The sequence below is a fragment of the Choloepus didactylus genome, chromosome 15 (assembly GCF_015220235.1).
Source record: "Choloepus didactylus isolate mChoDid1 chromosome 15, mChoDid1.pri, whole genome shotgun sequence".
NCBI lineage: Eukaryota > Metazoa > Chordata > Mammalia > Pilosa > Megalonychidae > Choloepus > Choloepus didactylus.
Genome location: NC_051321.1, coordinates 42,357,568 through 42,380,827, shown reverse-complemented (window position 1 = coordinate 42,380,827; position 23,260 = coordinate 42,357,568). Strand labels below are relative to the sequence as shown.

Sequence of the window (23,260 nt, the reverse complement as noted above, 5' to 3'; positions counted from 1 at the left end):
TCCCTTTATACAAATGCCAGGGAACCAATTAATATGCAAGGAGAGAGAAGTTCATGAATGTTACATTCATATTCTGAAAGTGTTAATGTGGTCTTAAAAGTGATCTGTTTACTGAACCAAATTCTATAAGCATTTATTGAGCTCCTTCTGCAGGCCAGGCACTGCATTAGGGTTAGGCAATCAAGAATACAACAATAAATAAAACCTGGTACTCAAAATATAGTAGAGGAGAACCACACATAAAAAAATTTTATATAAATTCTATCATGGAAATAGCCAAGTGTTACTATTCAGTACCAATTATAACTTTTACTTTTCCCCTGTTTAATTATTAGGTTGTCAATTCACTGCCTGTAAAATCTTTGAAGGTCTAGATCAGGGTTAAGCAAAGCTTAAAATTCTCCCACTTCTTAATAATCTAAGCAAAAAAGCTTGACCTAGAAAGATGTTGAAAGTAGAGCTCAAAATAAATTTGGGAATTACATATCACAATTGGCCTACTATCATTTGTTCCCTTCATCATTACTATAGAGGACCTATCTGTAGCTGAATTAACCCATTAACTTCCCAGAGAGAAAACAACATCTCATTGTTTATAGTAATGCGCAATCTCATTGCTAGAAGTCTTAAAATAGAGAAGAGAGAATAGCTGGCTAAATACAAACCTACCAACAACTGTATAAATGAAAACACCCTTCTGAAGAAGGTAGGTTAATAACACCAACATTGCAAGTACAGAGCATCATATTACATAAAAACATATCATAGCATATATAGTACAGACTACCATACATATTATAGAATATCATATATATTGCAGACTATTGTTATAGATAAACACTACCTCTATTTCTAAAGTACTTAATATCAAAAATTGATAGTTTTAGGTGACTCAGGATGGTCAACTGTCCATTTGGAATAGCAAGCTAACAGTAACACTCTTAAAGAATGTTGATTCAAAAAGTTCAAACAATGATTTACTGAGCCGATTTTAATAGAAGTGCATCACCTTGTGAACTGCTTAGGCATTTAAAATAGATTTATATGACAGAATTCAGAAGGGAAGTTCTCAATAGCTTTAAAAATTGATGGGGTTAAGGGTCAAGCTGATATTAGGAAGCTTGATATTTCTATTTTAATCTCATCAAATATTATTGATACATTACTTCTGTCATATTTTGAGTGACCTAGATGTAAGATCTCAAGATTGCCTTTTCCCCCACCTTAGGAAGGAAGGAAGGAAGAAAGGAGCGAAGTAGGGAAGGGGAAATGAAAGCTTTTAAAATTTAAAAATGGAGGGAGGGCAGATTTCCCTTTAGCAAATATTTAAAATACTTTAGTCCATGCTCTGCAAGCAAGCAGTTAAAGCAAAAGTAATTTTCATAATTAGATGATTTGAGATTTTTTATCTAGTTATGTTTGTAAAAATAGCACTTTCCTCAAACAAAATTTAAATGCTATGAATTTCTGTCTCTAATACTAAATACCTTTGAGTATTTATAGCCTTACAGTATCTAATCACTCACTGAAAAAAAAAATTACAGAAAAAGAAATAACTGACATAACTTTGGAATAGCTATTACTTTACAATTAAAAGTAAGTACAATTAAAAATTGATAAAAAGGATTTTATTGTTAAAAAACAAAATCAATTATTTGAGCATCTGACAAACTTACTCATCACATTAAGGAACCATGTGTTAGACTAACCTGAAAACTCCAGCCCATTTCTTAAGCAGTGTTTCATTATATTGATCTCTTATTTCAAATAAAAGGTCAAAAAGTCGGTTTACTGGAAAACCATAACCCTAAAATAGAAAAAAAAACAGAAATAAACAAAAGCAAATAAACAAGTTAAATATGTACAAATACTCATTAATAATATAGAGAATACTGGAGAATCATTTGAAAAGTGATCAATATAACACATCCTTTATGCCATTCCAAACAGTATAGAAAAAAATATATCTTTTTTATTTTCCACCAGGTTGCATCAGTTAAGAAATGGTCTAGAAAGTTTTATCAGATTGGGTTAATTTTTCCATTTCTCTCTCTTTTCAGTCACTATTACAGTATTAGTCTTAAAAAGTATTAGAAGTAAAGACTGGAGAAACATTTATGATTAGTAATCTAATCTAATCTCTGCCTTGGGAAGTAAAGCCTAAACAGGATACAAGAAAACAGATTGTATCTTAAACATATTGGCTTCCTTTTGCACCCTGAATTTAAGATAGACCTTGTCAAATATGGAAAATTTACATCTTTCCATCAAAAATACACTCCCCCAAATTTTATTCCTTTCCAAATTCAAAAATCATTGAACTCTAAACCATATCAGAACCTCCATCTGTCACTCCTTTCACAGACAAAAACCAACTACAATCTAATTTCCTTTCCTTTATTTATTCTAACTTACTTTATTGAAACTGCTCTCAATGTCACAGATTTTTTTAATAATTCAATTTTTTGAGATATATTCACATACCATGCAGTCATACAAAGCGTACAATCAATTGTTTACAGTAACACCATATAGTTGTGCATCTACCACCAAAATTAATTTTTGAACATTTTCATTACCACACACACAAAAGTAATAAGAATAAAAATTAAAGTGAAAAAGAACAATTAAAGTAAAAAAGAACACTGGGTGCTTTTTTTTTTTTTTTTGCCCCCGTTTTTCTACTCATCCATCCATACAAAGGGGAGTGTGATCCACATGGCTTTTCCAATCACATTGTCATCCCTCATAAGCTACATTTTTATACAATCATCTTCAAGATTTAAGGGTTCTTGGTTGTAGTTTGATAGTTTCAGGTATTTACTGCTAGCCATTCCGATTCATTAGAACCTAAAAAGGGTGATTTATATTGTGCGTAAGAGTGCCCACCAGAGTGACCTCTCGACTCCTTTTGGAATCTCTCAGCCACTCAGATTATTTCTTTTTTTTTTTTTTATTCATTTTACTGAGATATATTCACATACCACTCAGTCATACAAAACAAATCGTACATTCGATTGTTCACAGTACCATTACATAGTTGTACATTCATCACCAAAATCAATCCCTGACACCGTCATTACCACACACACAAAAATAACAAGAATAATAATTAAAGTGAAAAAGAGCAACTAACGTAAAAAAGAACACTGGGTGCCTTTGTCTGTCTGTTTGCTTCCTTCCCCCATTTTTCTACTCATCCATCCATAAACTAGACAAAGGGGAGTGTGGTCCTCATGGCTTTCCCAATCCCATTGTCACCCTTCATAAGCTACATTTTTATACAATCGTCTTCAACATTCATGGGTTCTGGGTTGTAGTTTGATAGTTTCAGGTATCTACTGCCAGCTACCCCAATTCATTAGAACCTAAAAAGGGTTGTCTATATTATGCGTAAGAGTGCCCACCAGAGTAGAGTGACCTCTCGGCTCGTTTTGGAATCTCTCTGCCACTGAAGCTTATTTCATTTCCTTTCATTTCCCCCTTTTGGTCAAGAAGATGTTCTCCGTCCCACAATGCTGGGTCTACATTCCTCCCCGGGAGTCATATTCCACGTTGCCAGGGAGATTCCCTCCCCTGGCACACAGATTATTTCTTAAATGTAAAAGTCAGTATCTCTCACTCTGCATGACCTCATTCTTGAAACTCTTCTACTTTGAATTTTATGACCCCACTTTCTCTCATTATTTTTCTCCTTCTACAACTATGAACAATCCTTCTAGTTTCCTTTCTAAACTTCTCTCTCCTTAGTTTTCTTTTAGCTCTCTAGGGCAATCTCAAGTCTAAGGACTTCAACTAGTATCTTCTCTGATAATTCTGAATCTACATCTGTAGCTAGACCTCTGAAAGTTCCAAATATTTAATTCCAAAAGCTTTTGGAGATGTCCACTCAGCTGGCCTGCAAGAACATTAAAGTTAACTATCTCCTCCCCTTCCAACTAAAAAGAGTGCTCTTCCTATTTCTATCTCTGTTAATAGTTCTATCGTCAATCCAGTTTATCAAGAGAGAAACCTGAAAATCATCTAAACTTACTTTCTCACATTTAATCAGTCACCAAATTCTTTTGATTTTACCTCCTTTAGAAATCTCTTTCAAATCTATTACTCTCGTCCATCATCTATCCACCTTTCTTCCTTCCGGAAATATTCCCAGTGTCGTTGACATCTTTTCTGGTCCTTGGCATCTTTTCTCCAGACCATTATAAGAGCTTCCTAAACTAAAATCCCTACCATCTGTCTCTTTCATTCAATTTATCACTCAGATTCTCAGAATTAACATTCAAAAGTACAAATCTGATCATGTCTTTCCCCTGGTTAAAAACCACAGAAGGCTTACTAAAGTTCTACAAGACCTGCCACAATCTGGGTTAAACTACCTTGCAAGTTCCATTATCACTATTTGCCCTTCCTTGTTCTCTTGCATATACTAAAAATTCCAACACCATCAATCAGTCTCGTGTTCATCATACCGTACCTCTATACTTTGCACATGTTATTTCCTCTGCTATTAATGCTCTTCCTTCACATCTACTTACTGAACTCATCCTTTAAAAACCAGTTCACATTAAACCAACAGGAAACTACAAGTGTTGGAGAGGATGTGGAGAAACTGGAACACTTACATACTGCTGGTGGGAATGTAAAATGGTACAGCCGCTGTGACACAGGCAGTTCCTCAGGAAACTAAGTACAGAGTTGCCTGACAACCCAACAATATTGCTACTTGGGATATACCCAGAAGATGTGAAAGCAAGAACGTGAACAGACATCTGCACACTGATGTTCACTGCAGCATTATTCACAACTGCCAAAAGCTGTAAACAACCCAAGTTCCATCAACAGATGAATGGATAAACAAAATGTGGTATATACACACAATGGGATATTATTCCGCCTAAGAAGGAATGAAGTCCTGAAGCACGTGACAACATGGATGAACCTTGAGGACATTATGTTAAGTGAAATAAGTCAGACACAAAAGGACAAATATTGTATGATCTCACTGATATGAACTAATTATAATATGTAAACTCATAGACATAAAATATAGAATATAGGTTACCAGGATATAAAATGAGGCTAAAGAATGGAGGGTGGTTGCTTAATATGTGTAGAATGTTTAACTAGGATGAACTTAAATGCTTGGAAATGGACAGAGATGATGGAAGCACATTATTGTGAGAGTAATTAACAGTGCTGAAACGTGTGTGAATGTGATGGAAAGGGGAAGTTTAGAGTCATGTATGTCACCAGAAGGAAAGTTGGAGATTAAAACATGGGAATATATAACACAGTGACTCTTGTGGTGGACAATGACTGTGATTAACTGTACAAATACAAAAAAGTTCTTTCATGAACTAGAACAAACGTATGACACTATTACAAGGAGTTAATAATACAGGGATTTGTGGGAAAAAATGTACCTGCTGTAAATTATGGATAATAGTTAACAGTAATATTTTAATACTCTTTCATCAACAGTAACAAACATACTATACAAATACAATGGGTCAATAATGGGGGGGGTAAGGGCTATGGGAAGATTTGTTTTTTTTTAATTTTTATAACTTTTCTAGAGCAATGAAAATGCTCTAAAATTGACCATGGGGTTGTATGCACAACTATGTGATGATCCAGTGAGCCAGTGATTGTATACTTCAGATGGTTTGTATGGTATGTGAATATACCTCAATAAAACTAAATTTAAAAAAAATAAAAAAAAGCTCACATTTCAACTTTCTGTACAGTGTTCCTTGACTCCTAGAAGAAAGTCAGTCATTCCGTCTTCTGTGAGCCCAAAGCTCTTTAATATATTGCTATATTAGCATGCCTTATTATACATCTTATTTGTTTACAACTAAACTGTGAATTTCTTGAAGCCAAGGTTTTTTTTGTTTTAAATGCAATTTTGTTGAGATATATTCATATAACATACAATCCTTCAAAGTGTACAATCAGTTGTTCATTCATCACCACAATCAATCTTTGAACATTTTCATTACTCCAAAAAATAAAATTAAAATTAAAATAAAAAAGAACATCCAAAACATTCCATTCCCCTCCTCCCCCCATTTACTATTTTTAACACTCATTCATTGTTTTTTTAACTTTATCAAAAAATTAAAAAACAAACAAAAAAGACAACATTTCAAACAAAACCAAAACGAAGGAATAAGAAAAAGCAAATAACCTAAAATAACTACATTGCTTCCAACATGTTCCTACCCTACCCCAAGAAAATAAACAGACTATAATCCAACAGAGAAACAAGAAAAACAAAAAACCTAAAATAATCTACATTTCTGAGAACTTGTTCCTACCATAACCCCCAGAAATTAACAAACCATAGTCATTCCTGAACATTCTCATAACATGAAGCTTACCCTCCATAACTTACCTGTTCTTATTAGATTATCGTTCCCCCTTCACTATTCGCTATCACTAGCTCCTCTACGTTCTACACTATAAACTATTTATTTTACATTTTTCACAGAGTTCACATTACTGGTAACATACAATATCTCTTTTTGTGCCTGGAAGCCAAGGATTTTTATGTCCCTTCCTACTGATTTTTATGTCTTTACCATTTTATATATCGTCTAGCTGCTACCACACAGTGGGTGCTCAAAAAATGTTTGATGAATGAATATAAATAAATGTCTACTTTTGATTTGCCTAACTGGTAGTAAGCAGAAGTACAAATATGCTGGTGTTACTTTTTTACTTTACTGTTTAGACAACTTTATTTTAAATGACGAAATACTGACATTTTAAAAAGTAAAATTTCCTTAATTTAGCAAAGTGAAAATTTTAAAAACTAAAGATTATGCAACATCCTTTAATTAGTTTTGATGAAAAGACCCCTGCCCCCAATCTTCAATTAACAGTGATAACTTGAAAAGCCAGCATTTATTAATCCAGTATAACACCCACCTAATACTGAGCCTGTCCATTTTCAGTGAAACGAAAAAACAGCAGAATTTCTGAATAAGTAAGAAAGGGTTGGGTTGTCTTCTTCAGCTCTTTTCAAGCAGTATGATTAGAAAGGTACCCTTATGAGGGTTTATGTTCTTATCTCTATTGCTATTCCAATGCCTTGATTACCTGAATATTGACTTTTATTTCTGTTTCTCAGCAGAGTTCCTTGGAACCATATCAAATACTCTAGATTCATTGTATTCAAAGTGCCAGTCTAAAAACTGTTTATCACAGTACACAAAGAGATAAGGAGATTGCACCAGAATATAAAGCATCAAGAATATCTTTCTACCAAGAGGTTCAATTGACACTTTTGTAAGAATGTAAATCAGCTATATCCTTATCTTGTTATGGACCCATAACAATTTGCAGACTAGAAACAATTTGCAGACCAAAGACACCCAAACCGTATTTTGAGTAGCAATTCTTTAAGTCATTAGGGATAGCAAAACTCCTTCAAGTTACTTAAAGGTGGATCCAAAAAACTAAGGCAGTCTCCAACAAAACCTACTGAAAGTTTTCTAGCAGAGAGACCAGTATTATAGATACACTTGACACAAATTTTATGAAAAGTTGTATAAATCATGCAAACTAATAAAGATAAAAGGCAATAAAATAATTTATTAAAGGAGCTTGTGAAATCTCCTTAGGTTTAAGAATAAAGTAGACAGCTTTTATTCTAGGATGGAAAGACTATTGTGATGAAGCAAAAATAAACAGCTTAAATTAGCATTTCCCAAAGTATAGTATATGAAACTCTATCTAAGAGGAAAAAAGATTCCAGGGTCAAATATATTAAGAAAATACTACATAGTCATTTCCCTTTTAGAAATTTGTGGCATAAATTTGCTCTGAAAAAGTATCTTTGGGAGAAACCTGTTTTATGTCACTCAGCTGTTTTACTTCACTTACTTCACATTCACTTCCTAAATGTTTCTGACCATAGATTCCCCTTTTTCAAATTCAATTTTATTGAGATATATTCACACACCATACAATAATCCAAAGTGTACAATCAATTGTTCCCAGTACCATCACATAGTTGTGCATTCACCACCCCAATCTACCCTTTGAACATTCTCCTTGCACCAGAAAAAGTGAAAATAAGAATAAAAAAATAAAAGTAAAAAAGAACACCCAAATCATCCCCCCCACCCTATTTTTCATTTAGTCTTCCGTCTCCATTTTTCTACTCATCCATCCATACACTGGATAAAGGGAGTGTGATCCACAAGGCTTTCACAATCACACAGTAACCCCTTGTAAGCTACAATGCTATACAATCACCTTCACGAGTCAAGGCGACTGGGTTGCAGTTTGATAGTTTCGGGTATTTCCTTCTAGCTATTCCAGTGCATTAAAACCTAAAAAGGGCAACACAGATCCCTTTTGAAGTAACAACTATTACCAAGCTTTGGAAAATGCTAACCTACTTTTCATGAAAAGTTACCTCCAACCTTAAAATTCCATAAATTTAAGCATGAAAACAAAATGCAATTAATTCCTTATTATTCCAATCAGGAAGGGGGAACAAGCCAGAAGTCTTGAAATTTGATACTGAAAATCATAAAGGTGTTGACTTTTGAGGTAATTCAGTTTTAATCTTATTTTGAAGAAGAAAAAAAAAAGACCCAAAGAAGTAAAGTGATTTGTTTACAGTCACAGAACATGAGGCAAACCTGAAATTAGGAACAAAGGAAGTAAGTTTTCACACTATGTGTTTTCATATGTATCACATATTTAAAACTCAAAACAATTCTGAAAACTAGCAATTAATAAAGTCATTGTCACAAATGAGGCTCTAAGGTTTAGAGAATTTGCAAGCAAATAATCAGTCATTAGCAGAGGCAGAACATAAACACAGGGTCTGTGTGACTCCAGAGTCTATGTTCATTCTAAGGCAGAACCTGTATCTTTTAATTTCTAGTTCAGGGTACTTTCTGCTATACCATGTGTAAATACTTTTTTTTTTTTTTCACTGCAAAAAAAATACTTTATGTATTTTAACTAAATTAGGCCAATATTTTAAAAGATGATAATATTCCCTGAGACCTGACTAAGCTTCATTATTGGGAAGAAGGTGGTATAAATAGCCCTGGGTAACAGGAGAATACCAATACATAAGTAAACATTTGGTTACAACTAATTTACTACCATTAGTCCACATAAAATAATGAAAGTTGTCTATATTTTATATACAGATTTAAGTGCTCAAAATAGCCATTGCTTAAATGTAAGGTTATCACTCACCTGCAAAGTATCTGCAAATATTACAATGAGATTCTTCAGCTCCAAAATAAGATCAGGATCAGTGCAGTAAGACTAGAGTGGAGATTGGGTGGGGGTGGAACATGAAAACCACAAAAAACAGTCATTTGGTTAAAAAGGGACCAATAAATAAAACCTAGTTTTATTTACTTTAATCTGCCCAACTTATAACAAATCTAAAATCTTGGTAAGTAAGATCAACAATTGACTTCCTCTATTCAGTAAAAATTCTTAGGGTAAATTCACAACATCACATACCTAAAGTTGACTATTACATGAAAAAAATCTTCCTGCAATTTGTACCACTAAACTTTAGTGAAATCAATGACGCTTATACTTCTAAAAATCTTTAGATTTTAAGGATGCAGTCATTTTAAACTTAAGTGGTTTAGAGATAGACTGTTACTTTTAATTTTCTATTAATAAATAATATTAATTTATTCTCTACCTTAAAAAAAGAGATGCAATATATTACTTTTTCAATTTAAGAATGGCACACACATTTTCTTGATAATTTACTAAAAGAAAATTATTGATTTCAAAGGGAGAGTTAAATCCATTTTGTCCCCTTAAGAACATTTAATAAGATTCTGAGTGTGGTATGTTGCATTTAATATGTTAGGACTTTATATTTGATGTCATGGAATTAAAAGGAAGCATACTACAATTTCTTATATTCAGAGCTCATCTGAAAATTAACCATAATAAAATGTACTTTTTTATTAATACACTGAAAAAAGTTGTAGTTCATTGGATAAATATTGGTATCAAGTCACGAGTCTACAAACCTGATAAATAAAAATGAGTATATTTATATCCTAAATATCATATAAACTAACAATCCTCTTTCCAAATATTTTAAATATTCATTATAAATGATAAAATTATTAATAATAACAGATTATTAAAATTTTAAATATGGAGAGATTTTACTGAAGGTAAACTACTAAAATTATCTTAAGGAAAGACCTATACCAAACAGTTAGTAATTTCAATAGGTCTTTATAATACTAACATATTGATTATTTCCACAAAAGTCATATTAGGAGAATATTTGATAAATTTGGCTTTCATCAATAAAGGTTCATTACATAAGCTTCATTATTTCAAGTAAGTTCAAAATTTGACAACTGCATATTTTTTTAAGAAATTCATAATTGTAGCATATTGCAAATAAATTATAAATAACAAGGAACAGGTTCTATAGAGTTTTAATGGTATAGTGTATTTTGGAAATAAAGAATTTGGGGTGATAATTAAAAACCCTTTTTCACAGTGCTTTTCAGTGATCTAAGTAAGAGATCAGTTGAGACTGATCTTAATTCTTCATTTTCTATAATGCTCAACTGAGGGTTATCTGGGGAAGCCTGAATCAGCTGTAAAAATCACAGCCTAATATTGTGACATCAATATCACAAAAGCCTGACATTACTACTTCCAATTCTGAGCAATTACAAAAAAATGCAGAATGACAGAATATAGCTTTCCTCCAACATTACTCATTTCAGAAATTCTTGAACTAACTGAATAAAAATTAAGTCACACATATTGTCTGACTTACTGAATGAGCTCTAAGGACAGCGATTATCTTTGAGAGGGCCATGTTCCAAAGTTCATCAGTGTATGCTCTGGTTACCAATCCTTGGGTCACATGTAAAATGTGATCTTCCACTACAAAGAACCTAAAAAAGCAATTTCCAACATAATATGTGTTTTTAGAAAATAAATCATTATTTCTGGCATTTAATATAATATTATTAATAGATAGTTATTTCCATATTGGATACATACCCTACAATTTGAGTGAAATATCTTCTATAGCCATCAACTGTTTCATGCTTTAAATGAAAAATATAAATTAATTTAATCCAATAAATACAAGTAACATAAAAGTAAATTACAAGTCATTCATTTAACAAATGTTTGAGAACCTACTATATGTTGCATACTTTTCTAGGCACCAGGAACACACTGGAGAATAACAAAAAGTCCTTACCCTCATGGAATTTATATTACATTCAATAAATGAGTTAAAAAATAAATAAGATTTGAGAACTCCCTTCTTAGCAGGCTAGTTCAACCCACACTCATCTCTCACTTGGGACTACTACATTATGCTCCTAACTGGTACCCCAGTTTCCAGGCTTGCTCCCTACAACCTTATCTCCATACATCAGCCAGAGTGATACATTTTAAAAACAGTAATATGGTCAATTACATCTTCTGCAAAAAACCCTCCAATATCTTTTCATTTGATTCACAGTAAAAGCCAAACTCCATAAAAATGGTCTACAATTGCCTGTTGTTTATCATTTTAACATATTACTTTCACAAAAGGCATAATAGGAAAATATTTGATCATTTGACTCTCATTCATGAAAGCTCACATGAAATATTTCATTATTTCATAAAGTTCAAATATTAGTATTTTACATATTTCATAAATGTAATCATAATTTTCAAACATCTGGAATTTTTAAGGTTTTTCTGGGGGAAAGGGGTTATTACTTTTTAGCTCAAGAGCACTATGATTAGAGAATGTAGTCTATATGACACCAAATCTTTGATATTTGCTGATGCTTGTATTACAAAATAGTCTGCAGTCAGGTTTTTTGTATGTGTGGTAGAAAAGAATATATTTCTACAGTTGTTGGGAATAGGATTCTACATACTCCATTAGATCAAGCTTGTTAATCATGTACTGCATTTTTACTGATTTTCTATCTATTTGGTTTATAAAATATTGACATGTTTAAAAATCCACTATGCTTGTGGATTTCTCTCTATTTCTCCTTGCAGATCTAGCAATTTTGCTTTAAATGTTTTGAGTCAATGTTACTAAGTGCTTACAGGTTTAGAATTAGCATATTTTATGAACTCTAAGACATACAAATATTTTATTTTTTATCACTGTAGCTTTTTCTATCTACTAGACGAATAATATTTAGTGGCTCTCTAGAAACTACATTATATATTAAGTAAGCAAACTCTAAAATTAATTAATATTTTACTTATCTGGACAAATCAGAAACTGGAGAACAGTTAATTTCATTATCTCCCATCCCATTTTAATGTTTAGGTATAGTTGCATATTTTAATTCTTTTCGTTGTACATTCTCCCAAGATTTGATATTATTTTATACAATCAATACAGATTTACCCTACAGGCTTATTATTTCTTTGCTATTCATTCCTTTTTGCGTCTACCTCCCATTTGATATCACTTCCCGTATGCCAGAAGTTTATATCCTTTAGAATTTCCTTAGTAAGCATCTGTTGGGGCAAACTCTGCTCTTCTCTGACTGAAAATGTTTGTCACTGCCCTTGTTTCACTGTATACAGAATCTTCAATTGAGTTATTTTCTTTCAGCATTGAAGATATTCTACTGCTTCTTGTTTATTTGAAAATGTTCTGACCTTTCTCTTACACTTTTAACATCTTCTTTATCTTTTTTTAAGTCAAGTTTATTGCGGTATAATTTACATACAGTAAGGCCCCCAAAACCACTGAACTGGGAATAACGGTCTATTCAACAAATGGGGCTGGGAGAGCTGGATATCCATATCCAAAAGAATGAAAGAGGACCCTTACACCTCACACCCTACACAAAAATTAACACAAATGATTAAAGACCTCAATATAAAAGAGAATACCATAAAACTCCTAGAAGATAATATAGGGAAGCATCTTCAAGACCTTGTATTAGGACATCACATCTCAGACCTTACACCCAAAGGCACAAGCAACAAAAGAAAAAATAGATAAATGGGAATTCCTCAAACTTAAAAGCTTCTGTACCTCAAAGGAGTTTGTCAAAAATTTGCCAACTCAATGGGAAAAAATATATGGAAGCCACATATCTGACAAAAGACTGATATCTTACATATTTAAAGAAATCCTACAACTCAACGACGGTAGTACAGACAGCCCAATTATAAAATGGGCAAAAGATATGAAAAGACAATTCTCTGAAGAGGAAATACAAATGGCCAAAAAACAAGATGAAAAATGTTCAGCTTCACTAGCTCTTAGGGAGATGCAAATTAAGACCACAATGAGATATTATCTCACACAAATTAGATTGGCTACCATTAAACAAACAGGAAACTACAAATGCTGGACAGGATGTGGAGAAATTGGAACTCTCATTCATTGTTGGTGGGACTGTATAATGGTACAGCCACTCTGGAGGACAGTCTGGCAGTTCCTTAGAAAAATAGATATAGAGTTACCATTCGATCCAGCAATTCCACTTCTCGTTATATTCCTGGAAGATCTGAAAGCAGTGACACGAACAGACATTTGCACACCAATGCTCATAGCAGCATTATTCACAATTGCCAAGAGATGGAAACAATCAAAATGTTCTTCAACAGATGAGTAGGTAAAAAAATGTGGTATATACATACAATGGAATACTATGTGGCAGTAAGAAGGAATGAGGTCATGAAACGTTTGACAACGTGGATGAACCTTGAAGACATAATGCTGATTGAAATAAGCCAGGCACAAAAAGAGAGATATTGTATGTTACCACTAATGTGAACACTGTGAAAAATGTAAAATAAATGGTTTATATTGTAGAATATAGGGGACCTAGTGATAGACAGCAAATAGTGAAGAGGGAACGATAATCTAATAAGAACAGGTAAATTATGGAGGGTAAACTTAATGTTATGGGGATGCTCAGGACGATTATGATTTGTTAAGTTCTGGGGGTGTGGAAGGAACAAGTTCTCAGAAATGTAGATAGTTTTGGTTATTTGTTTTTCTTATTCCTCTGTTGGATTATAGTCTGTTTATTTTCTTGAGGTAGGGTAGGAACATGTTGGAAGCAATGCAGTTATTTTAGGTTATTTGTTTTTTCTTATTCCTTGTTTTGGTTTTGTTTGAAATGCTGTTTTGTATTGTTTGTTTATTAATTTTTTGATAAAGTTAAAAAACAATGAATGAGTGTGGGAAAAAAAGTAAATGAACAATAGGGGGAGGAGGGGAATGGAATGTTTTGGATGTTCTTTTTAATTATAATTTTTATTTTATTTTTTGGAGTAATGAAAATGTTCAAAGATTAACTGTGGTGAGGAATGAACAAATATATGATGATACTATGAACAACTGATTGTACACTTTGAAGGACTGTATGTTATGTGAATATATCTCAATAAAATTGCATTAAAAATTTACATACAGTAAAATTAACTCTTTTTACATGTGGAATTCAATGAGTTTTGACAAATGTAGACAGCTGGGTAATCACTACCAAAATTAAGATAAAGAACATACATTTCCATCTCATAAAAAATTCCCTCATGCCCCTTTGTAGTGAATTCCTCTCCCCAACCCTAGCCCTCAGTTACCACTGATTTCTGACTTATATGGCATATAATATAAATCATACTGAACATAACTTTACTGTATCTGACTTCTTTCACTTAGAATAATGTTTTTAAGATTTATTCATGACACTGCAGAGTAGTATTCCATTATATGGAGGTACTACAATTTGTTTATTGATTATAGACATTTAGGATGTTTCCCATTTTTGCTATTATGAATAAAGCTATTATAAGCATTCATGTATGGAACAATGTATGAAGATAAGTTTTCTTGTGGGTTAATACACTAGACACTAGGAGTGGGATTTCCAGATCATGTATAACAAATTGCCAAACTGCTTTTCAAAGTGGCTGTATAATTTCTATACCCACCAGCAGCATATGAGAGCTCCAATTGCCTCACATCCTCATCAGCACTTGATATTGTCAATCTTTTTAATTTTAGCCATTCTAGTAGGTGTATAGTGGAATCTCAGTGTGGTTTAATTTGCAATTCCCTGATGAAAAATGATACTGAACATCTTTTCTTGTGCTTATTTGCACTGTATACCTTCAGTAAAATGTCAGTTCAAATCTTTTGTCCATTTTTTAACTTGTTTCTTTGTCTTCTAATAATCAAGTTATATGAGTTTGTTATATATTCTGGATATAAGTTGAAGTTTGCAAACATTTACTCCAGTCTGTGTCTTGTCGTTTCATTTTCTTCACAGTGACTTTTGAAGAGCAGAAGTTTTTAATTTTGATCAAGTTCAATTTATCAACTTTTTCTTTTATGGTTCATGTTTTATGTAACTTGTAAGAAAATGCTGCACAGCCCAAGGTCACAAAAATTTCACCCTTGGTTTTCTTTTAAAAGTTTTATAGTTTTAACTCTTGCATTTAGGTCCTTGATCCATTTCTAGTTCACTGTTGAATGAGGTAAGAGTCAATATTCTCTTTTTTTGTGTATGGATGTCCAATCATTCCATCATTTGTTGAAATTATACTGTCCCCTACTGAATTACCTTGGCATTTCTGTTGAAACCCAATTGACCACATATTTTTGCATCTATTTCTGGACTCTATTCCATTCCATTGATTTCTATGTCTGTTCTTATGCCAGTACTACACTGTCTTAATAAATATAGCTTCAAAGTAAGCCTTCAAATAATGTAGTATGAGTCCTCTTTGTTCTTTTTCAAATATTATTCTGGCTATTCTAAGTCCTTTGAATTTCCATGTAAATTTTAGAATCAGTCTGTCAATTTCTACCAAAAAAAAAAAAAATGCTGGAATTTTGATAGGGAGTGCGCTGAATCTAGAGATCAATTTGGGAAGAACTGACATCTTAACAGGAGTCTTGTAATCCATGAGCACAGTATCTCCTCTCCACTTATTTAGATCTTCAATTTCTCTCAGCAATGTTTTCAGCATTTGAATCTCGCACACATTTTGCTAGACTTATTCTAAAGTATTTCATGTTTTTGATGTTGTTGTAAATAGTATTTTTAATTTCAATTTCCAATTGTTTCTTGTTAGTATATAAAAATACAATTGATTTTTGTATATTGACCTTGCTAAATTCAGTTATTTCTGTAGCTTTTTCTATAGATTTATTGGGATTTTCTAAGTAAATGATCATGTCTGAAAATAAAGGCAGTTTTACGTCTTCCTTTCAAAATAGTATGCGTTTTATTTCATTTTCTTGCCTTATGGCACTGGCTCAAGGACCCCCAGGATAATGTTAAAAAGAAGTGTTAAGAGTAGAATTCCTTGCCTTGTTTACCATCTTATGAGGAATTCAATCCTTCACTGTTAAATATGAAATTAGCTGTAGGTCTTTCATAGATACCCTTTATAGTGTTGAGGAAGTTCCCTTCTATGGTAGGCAGAATAATGGCCCCAGAGATGTTCAAATCCTAATCTCCAGAACCTGTGAAAATGTTACATTACATGGCAAAGAAGAATTAAAGTTGCAGATGGAATTAAGGTTGTAACAATTGACCTTAAGAATCAGAGGGAGCTGTGACTATGAAAGAGGTCAGAGTGATATGATATGGGAAGGACTTGGCCCACTCTTGCTGGTTTTGAAAATGGAGGCATCTTCTGGATACTGGAAAAGGCAAGAAAACAGATTCTTCCCTAGAATCTCCAGAAAAGAACTCAGTCCAGGCAATACCTTGATTTCAGCTCAGTGTGATAATCTGTTACAGCAGCAACAGAAAACTAACAGACCTTCTATTCCTAGGTCTCTGAGAATTTTCATCCAAAATGAATACTGATTTTTGTCAAATACTTGTTTTGCATAGGATCTATAGTTTGTTTGTTTTACCTCTTTCATTCCTGATATTAGTAACATAAATTTCTTCCTCCCCACCCCACCCCACCCCTTTTTTTTCTTGCTCTATCTGGCTAGAGGTTTACAAAATTTATTAATCTTTTCAAGGAACTAGCTTTTGGTTTTGATGACTTTTCCCTTTTTTTTTTTCCTTTTTCTTTTCTATTTCATAGACTTCTGCTCTTATATTTACTATCTGCCTCCTTCTGCTTGTTTTGAGTTTAATTTATTCTTCTTTTTCTAGTTTCTTAAGGAAGAAGCTTCACTGAGTTGAGACTTGTCCTTTTCTAATACAAGCATTTTGATACTATAAATTTGCCTCTAAGCACTTTGTTAGCTACATCTCACAAATTTTGATATGCAGGTTTTCATTTTCATCCAATTCAGTATGCTAATTTTTCTTGTGATTTCTTCTTTGACCAATGTATCATGTAGAAGTGTGCTGTTTAATTTCCAAAGATATGGAACTTTTTCCAGATATCTTCAAGTTATTGATTTCTAATTTAATTCCATTGTGGTGAAGGGACATGTTTTACATGATTTCAAGCCTTTATATTTGATGAGATTTGTTTCATAGCCCATAAAGTGATCTGTCTTGGTGAACCTTCCATGTGCACTTGAAAAGCATGTGAATTCTTCTGTTTTGGGTGGAGCTTTCTATAAATATCAATTAGATCAAATTTGCTGAGGATGTTTTTCAGATCCTTTATTTTCTCTTTTTCTTTGGTGTCCTGCAGTTTCATTATAAAATCTCTAGGAATGAATTTCTTTTTATTTAACCTATTTTGGATTCCCTGGGCTTGACTAGATGTATCTCTATCTGTCATTTGTTAAATTCTCAACCACTATGACCTCAAATTTTACTTTGTACCATTTGTTCTAGACTCTTCTTCTGAGACTCTGATTAGATATACACTAGACTTTCCATCTGTATTCCTTATGTATTTCTCTCTTCTGTGTTTTTATCATTTGTTTCTCTGAGATGCTTTCTAGGTAATTACTTCAGATTAACAAAGAGAATTCATAAAATGTTAAACCCTTCCATAACATTTTTAATTTTAGTTTTCATATCTTTAATTTCTAGATGTTCTACTTGAGTTTTCTTCACATCTTCTTGGTTATTCTTTACAGTTTCTTGTTCCCTACTCATATAAGCAAACTTGCCTTTTCTTTTCTTTAAACATATTATGTAGCACACACACACAGGCTAATAATTCAAATATTGCGAGTTTTTTAGGATCAATTTCTATTGTCAGTATTTCCATTTGGTAATTATTTTTGACTATAAATTGTTAATTTTCCTTGAAACTTTAATTGTGGATATTCTTTAACTCTGGGATAAAGGTAGATTCCTCAGAGAAACTCTGCATTTGCTTCTGCCAGACACCTGGAGGCAATATCAGCATAGGATCACTTTAAACTAAATTTTAGGCTTGAGATTTTTTTGATTATCCATGAAGAATGAATTTGGGTTGCAAACACATGTACAAGGCTGCATGTTATGAATTCTAAGAGGGATTTTTTTCTCTGCTTATCCAGCACTAAGATTTGAGATAGGAAATTTTCCTTGCAGTGTTTGGCAGTGGGAGCACGGAGGTTTTGTTGGATGGCTTTAGCTCTAGATCCTCCTAGTAATGGGATATAATCCTTTGGAGTCTCAGCTTTTCAAGGGTGGTGATCTCTTAGCTTAGTCTTCTGTACCCCATATCCCTAAAACTCAAGTTTCCCCATTCAGCAGATTCTCCCAGGAAAAAAGCCATAGTCAGTGCTTCATTAAACCTGTAGCAGAGTTTCTACCTTCATTTAGGTTTTCCTGCTTGTTTGTTTCATAGTCAGATATACTAAGGTATAAAATATGTACAATAAAATTCACTCTCTGTGTGCAATTTCTGTAAGTTTTCACATACACAGTCATTAACTATCACCATAACAAACATAGTACAGTTCCATCTTTCCTTAATTTTTGGCCTGAGTATTCTTTACTTTCTTGCCTGATCCCTGGTGCATTTAAAAATGAATTTAAGAATAGATAAATGGGAAATCCTCAAGACCAAACACTCATGCTTCAAAGGACTTTGTCAAAAGGGTGAAAAAATAGCCAACTCAATGGGAGGGAATATTTGGTAACCATATATCTGATAAGAGTTTGATATCCAGTATATATAAAGAAATCCTACAACTCAACAATAAAAGGACAAACAACCCAATTATAAAATGGGCAAAAGACATGAATAGACATTTCTCCAAAGAGGAAATACAAATGCCTAAAGAGCACATGAAAAGATATTTCTCTACATTAGCTATCAGGGAAATGCAAATGAAAACCACAATGAGATATCATTTCACCCCTATAAGAATGGCCACTATTAAACAAGCAGGAAAATACAAGTGCTGGAGAGGATGTGGAGAACGGAACATTTATTCACTGCTGGTTGGAGTGTAAAATGGTACAGCCACTAAAGAAGACAGTTTGAAGTTTCCTCAGAAAACTAAATATTGAGTTGCCCTATGACCCAGCAATTCCACTACTCAGTATATACCCAGAAGATCTGAAAGCCAGGACAAGAATAGACATTTGCACAGCGATGTTCATAGCAGCACTCTTCACAACTGCCAAAAGATGGAAATAATCCAAATGCCCATCAACAGGTGAGCGGATAAACAAAATGTGGCATATACATACAGTGGAATATTATGCAGCAGTAAGAAGAAATGAGGTCCTGAAGCATGTGATAGTATGGATGAACCTTGAAGACATAATGCCAAGTGAAATAAGTCAGACACTACAAGATACTATTTGATTTCAGTAACGCAGACTAACGAGAATATGTAAACTCAGAGTTCTAAAATGTAAAATATAGGCTACCTAGAGATAGACAGTAGCTAGAGAAGAGGAAGTGGTTGCCTAATATGTTCAGAATGTATAATGAGATTGAACTTAAAATGTCTGGAAATAGATATGGGGTGAAGGTAGCTCATTATTGGAAATGTAAGTAATAGTGCTGTACTGTAGGTAAATTTGGTTGAAAATGGTTGTTTAGAGTCATGTATGTCACTGATTAACACCACAAATTTAAATAAGTTCTTGCATGAACTAGTAGAAATGTACAACTCTGGTACAAAGAGTTTAAAATAATAGAGTGATATATGGGGCAAAAAACACCTATTACAAGCTACGGACTACAGTTAACAGTAACACCTCAAAATTCTTTCATCAACAATAACTGGTGTAGCACACCAATTCTAGGGGTCAATAATAGGGGGAGATAATGAATATGGGCTGTTTTTTGAGGTTGTTGTTGTTTTTTTTTTTGCATTTATGTGATAATTTTATTTGTGGAGCAAAGAAAACGACCTAAAATTGAGTGTGATAATGACTGCATAACTAGGTGATGATATTGTGAGACACTGATTATATACTTTGGATGGAATATTTGATATGTGAAGATACCTCAACAAAATCTGCAAAAAAAATAAATAAATAAAAACATAAAAACTTCAACATCCTTTTCATCATAACTCACTATAAAAGAACACTTATTAAAGCAAATTTGCCAAAGCAGGGAAGAATAAGGGGGCAAAATTATTTATAGAAAAAATGTGACTAAAACTAGAAAAACCAAGCAAATTAACTGATAAGCTATTTTTAGAAACAAAAGAAGGTTAAATATGCATCTGAAAAAGTTGTTTTCTGAAAAGCTCAGAGAACCCAAATAATTGCAAAACATTTAAATTCAAAGGGTAAGTGCACTGGTATTAACCAAAGGATAAAACAGAAGTCTACTTTAGCAAGTAACTTGCTTAAATTTGGGTTTAGGATTAAAATTAAGTTATAATAGTGTCCTTCTATCTTCTCTAATAAGCATTGTTTTCCTGTTTTGTTACTTGGACCACATAAAGAATCTAATAAAGCCTTTAATCTATTCCTCAAACACACACACAAAAAAATGAATTTAAGATTTTAAAAAATATTTTATCCAGCATCTTTAGTTATGTCTTCAGTAGGAAGGTTTATTAAGGTACACAGAACACCATATTGTCAAAAACGAATTTCCCCTTCTTCATAATAATTATCACTCCTTGGCATTTTATAGATTTAATTTCTTTATCTTTTTATTTATTCACTGTATATTTTATTTATTCACCCTCTTTCTTCCCTAAAAGATTGTAAGCTCATGCGAGAAGGAACTTAGAATTTTGTTCACTGCTGTACTCACAGCACCTAAACCAATGACTGGAAATGGTAGGTTTTCAATAAATATTTATTATTGAATGAAAAGGGATACAAGCTATAAAGAAATTAAAACAAAGTAAGGGAAGAAAAAGTGACAACATACTCAATTCAATATTTTTACATACTTACCATATTTGACTGGGGTTGCAACACCAGTCTTGCCTGTTTCTTTCTTTGTTTTCGGTAATAATTTTCAAATGTTTCCTCATCACCCTAAAATAATATTAACAGAGTAATGAAAAAAAGTATACACACACAGCTAAACAGACTGTGTTTCCCCAAGGGTACTTTTTCATTTTCCAACAACTAGAATATAAATGCTGAGTGTATTTCACGTTGAATATCAAGAACAAGTTTTTGGCAATAAGTTTCAAAGACAATAACCTTGTTTGGTATCATGTCAATTAGAAAGGCTAAAGTTAGATTCAACCAGTTGACATTTGCCCAACTTACCACTTAAGCTTTAAAGATTTTTGACTGACCAAATCACAGTATGGTTATCAATGAGAGAAACTAAATAAAGAAATTAGCTGTCAAGCCAAAACTTCCGAACACGGGCTCTAAATGATCTGGCATCTTTCTCCATCCCCTTGCCTCACTCTTGCCACTTCTTATCCCACACCCAAAATCTGTGCCCCAAACATTCTGAACTCTAAGTATATTCAGAAACCTTACCCTTTTCACTTCCAGGTTTTTGTGCAGTCTACTCCTGAAATATGCTTCCCAGTTTCCTTTCCTTGCATGACTTTTACTAAAGCTCACCACAGATGTCACTTCCTTTAGGAAGCCTTCCCAAACTTCCCAAGAGCTTGTAATTCTCTTTGCCATCCCACAGTAACCTGTACTGCTATCATAGAACTTATCACACAGTCTGAAATTTCCTGATTGCTAGTTTATTTCAGCTCTGTCCAAAAGAACTTTCTGTGATGATAGAAATTTTCTGTATCTTCACTGTCCAATATGGTAGACACTTGTAGCCATTGAGTATGTGAAATGTGGCTAATGGGGCTGAGAAACTGAATCTTTTATTTTACTTAATTTTTATTTAAATATCCACACATGGTTAGTGGCTACCATACTGGGCTACAAAGATCTATCTTCCCCACTTGACTCTAAATCTGTTAGAAAAACTATTATTCAACAATGTACTGGAAATTAGGCAAGAAAAAAAATAAAAGGAATCCAAACTGGAAAGGAAGAAATGAAACTCCTCCTATTACAGATGACATGGTCCTATAAACAGAAAATCCTGAAAAATCCATAACAAAGCTCCTAGAGCTAATAAATGAATTCAGCGAAGTAGCAGGGTACAAGATCAACACCCCAAAATCAGTAGTATTTATCTAACAAGCAATGAAAAATCAGAAGAAGAAATCAAGAAAAATATTCGATTGACAATAACAACTAAAAGAATCAAATATCTAGGAATAAATCTAACCAAGGATGAAAGGACTTGCATGCAGAAAATTATAGAACTGCTGAAAGAAATCAAAGAAGACCTAAATAAATGGAAGGACATTCTGTGTTCATGGATTGGAAGACTAAAATATCACTAAGATGTCAATACTACCTAAAGCAGTTTATAGATTCAATGCAATCCTAATCAAAATTCCAAAAACCATCTTTGCAGAAACAGAAAAGCTAATCATTAAATATAAATGGAAGTATAAGGGGCCCCAAACAGCCAAGGCCATCTTGAAAAAGAAAAGTTAAATTGGAAGTCTCACACTTCCCAATCTTAAAACTTATTACAAAGTTACAGTAATCAAAACAGCATGGTACTGGCATAAGGACAGACACAGAGATCAATGGAATCAAACTGAGAGCTCATAAAACAACCCTTTCATTTATGGCCAACTGACTTTTGACAAGAGGGCAGAGACCACTCAATTGGGAGAGAATGGTCTCTTCAACAAATAGTGTTGGGAAAACTGGATCTCCGTCTGCAAAAAATAGAAGACCTCTACCGCATACCTAATACAAAAATCAACTCAAAATGGATCAAAGACCTAAATATGAGAGCCAGAACTATCAAACTCCTAGAAGAAAATGTAGGAAAGCATCTTCAAGACCTTATGCTCGGCAATAGTCTCTTAGACTTTACACACAAAGCACAAGTAACAACA

The 23,260-nt window shown here is 33.0% G+C and overlaps 1 protein-coding gene across 7 annotated transcripts in view; it reads right to left on the bottom strand.

Moving 5' to 3' along the window:
- The window catches only part of EXOC6 (exocyst complex component 6), a 228,740-nt gene that overhangs the window by 111,457 nt on the left and 94,023 nt on the right, over positions 1 to 23,260 (bottom strand). For all 7 annotated transcript variants that reach the window (XM_037804144.1, XM_037804148.1, XM_037804145.1 and 4 more), the window contains 5 exons: positions 21,264 to 21,347; positions 11,038 to 11,084; positions 10,808 to 10,928; positions 9,229 to 9,300; positions 1,710 to 1,807 (listed from right to left, as the gene is read on the bottom strand). In XM_037804144.1, the coding sequence (XP_037660072.1) occupies positions 1,710 to 1,807; positions 9,229 to 9,300; positions 10,808 to 10,928; positions 11,038 to 11,084; positions 21,264 to 21,347 (422 nt within the window). The remainder of the gene's footprint in view (positions 1 to 1,709; positions 1,808 to 9,228; positions 9,301 to 10,807; positions 10,929 to 11,037; positions 11,085 to 21,263; positions 21,348 to 23,260) is intronic.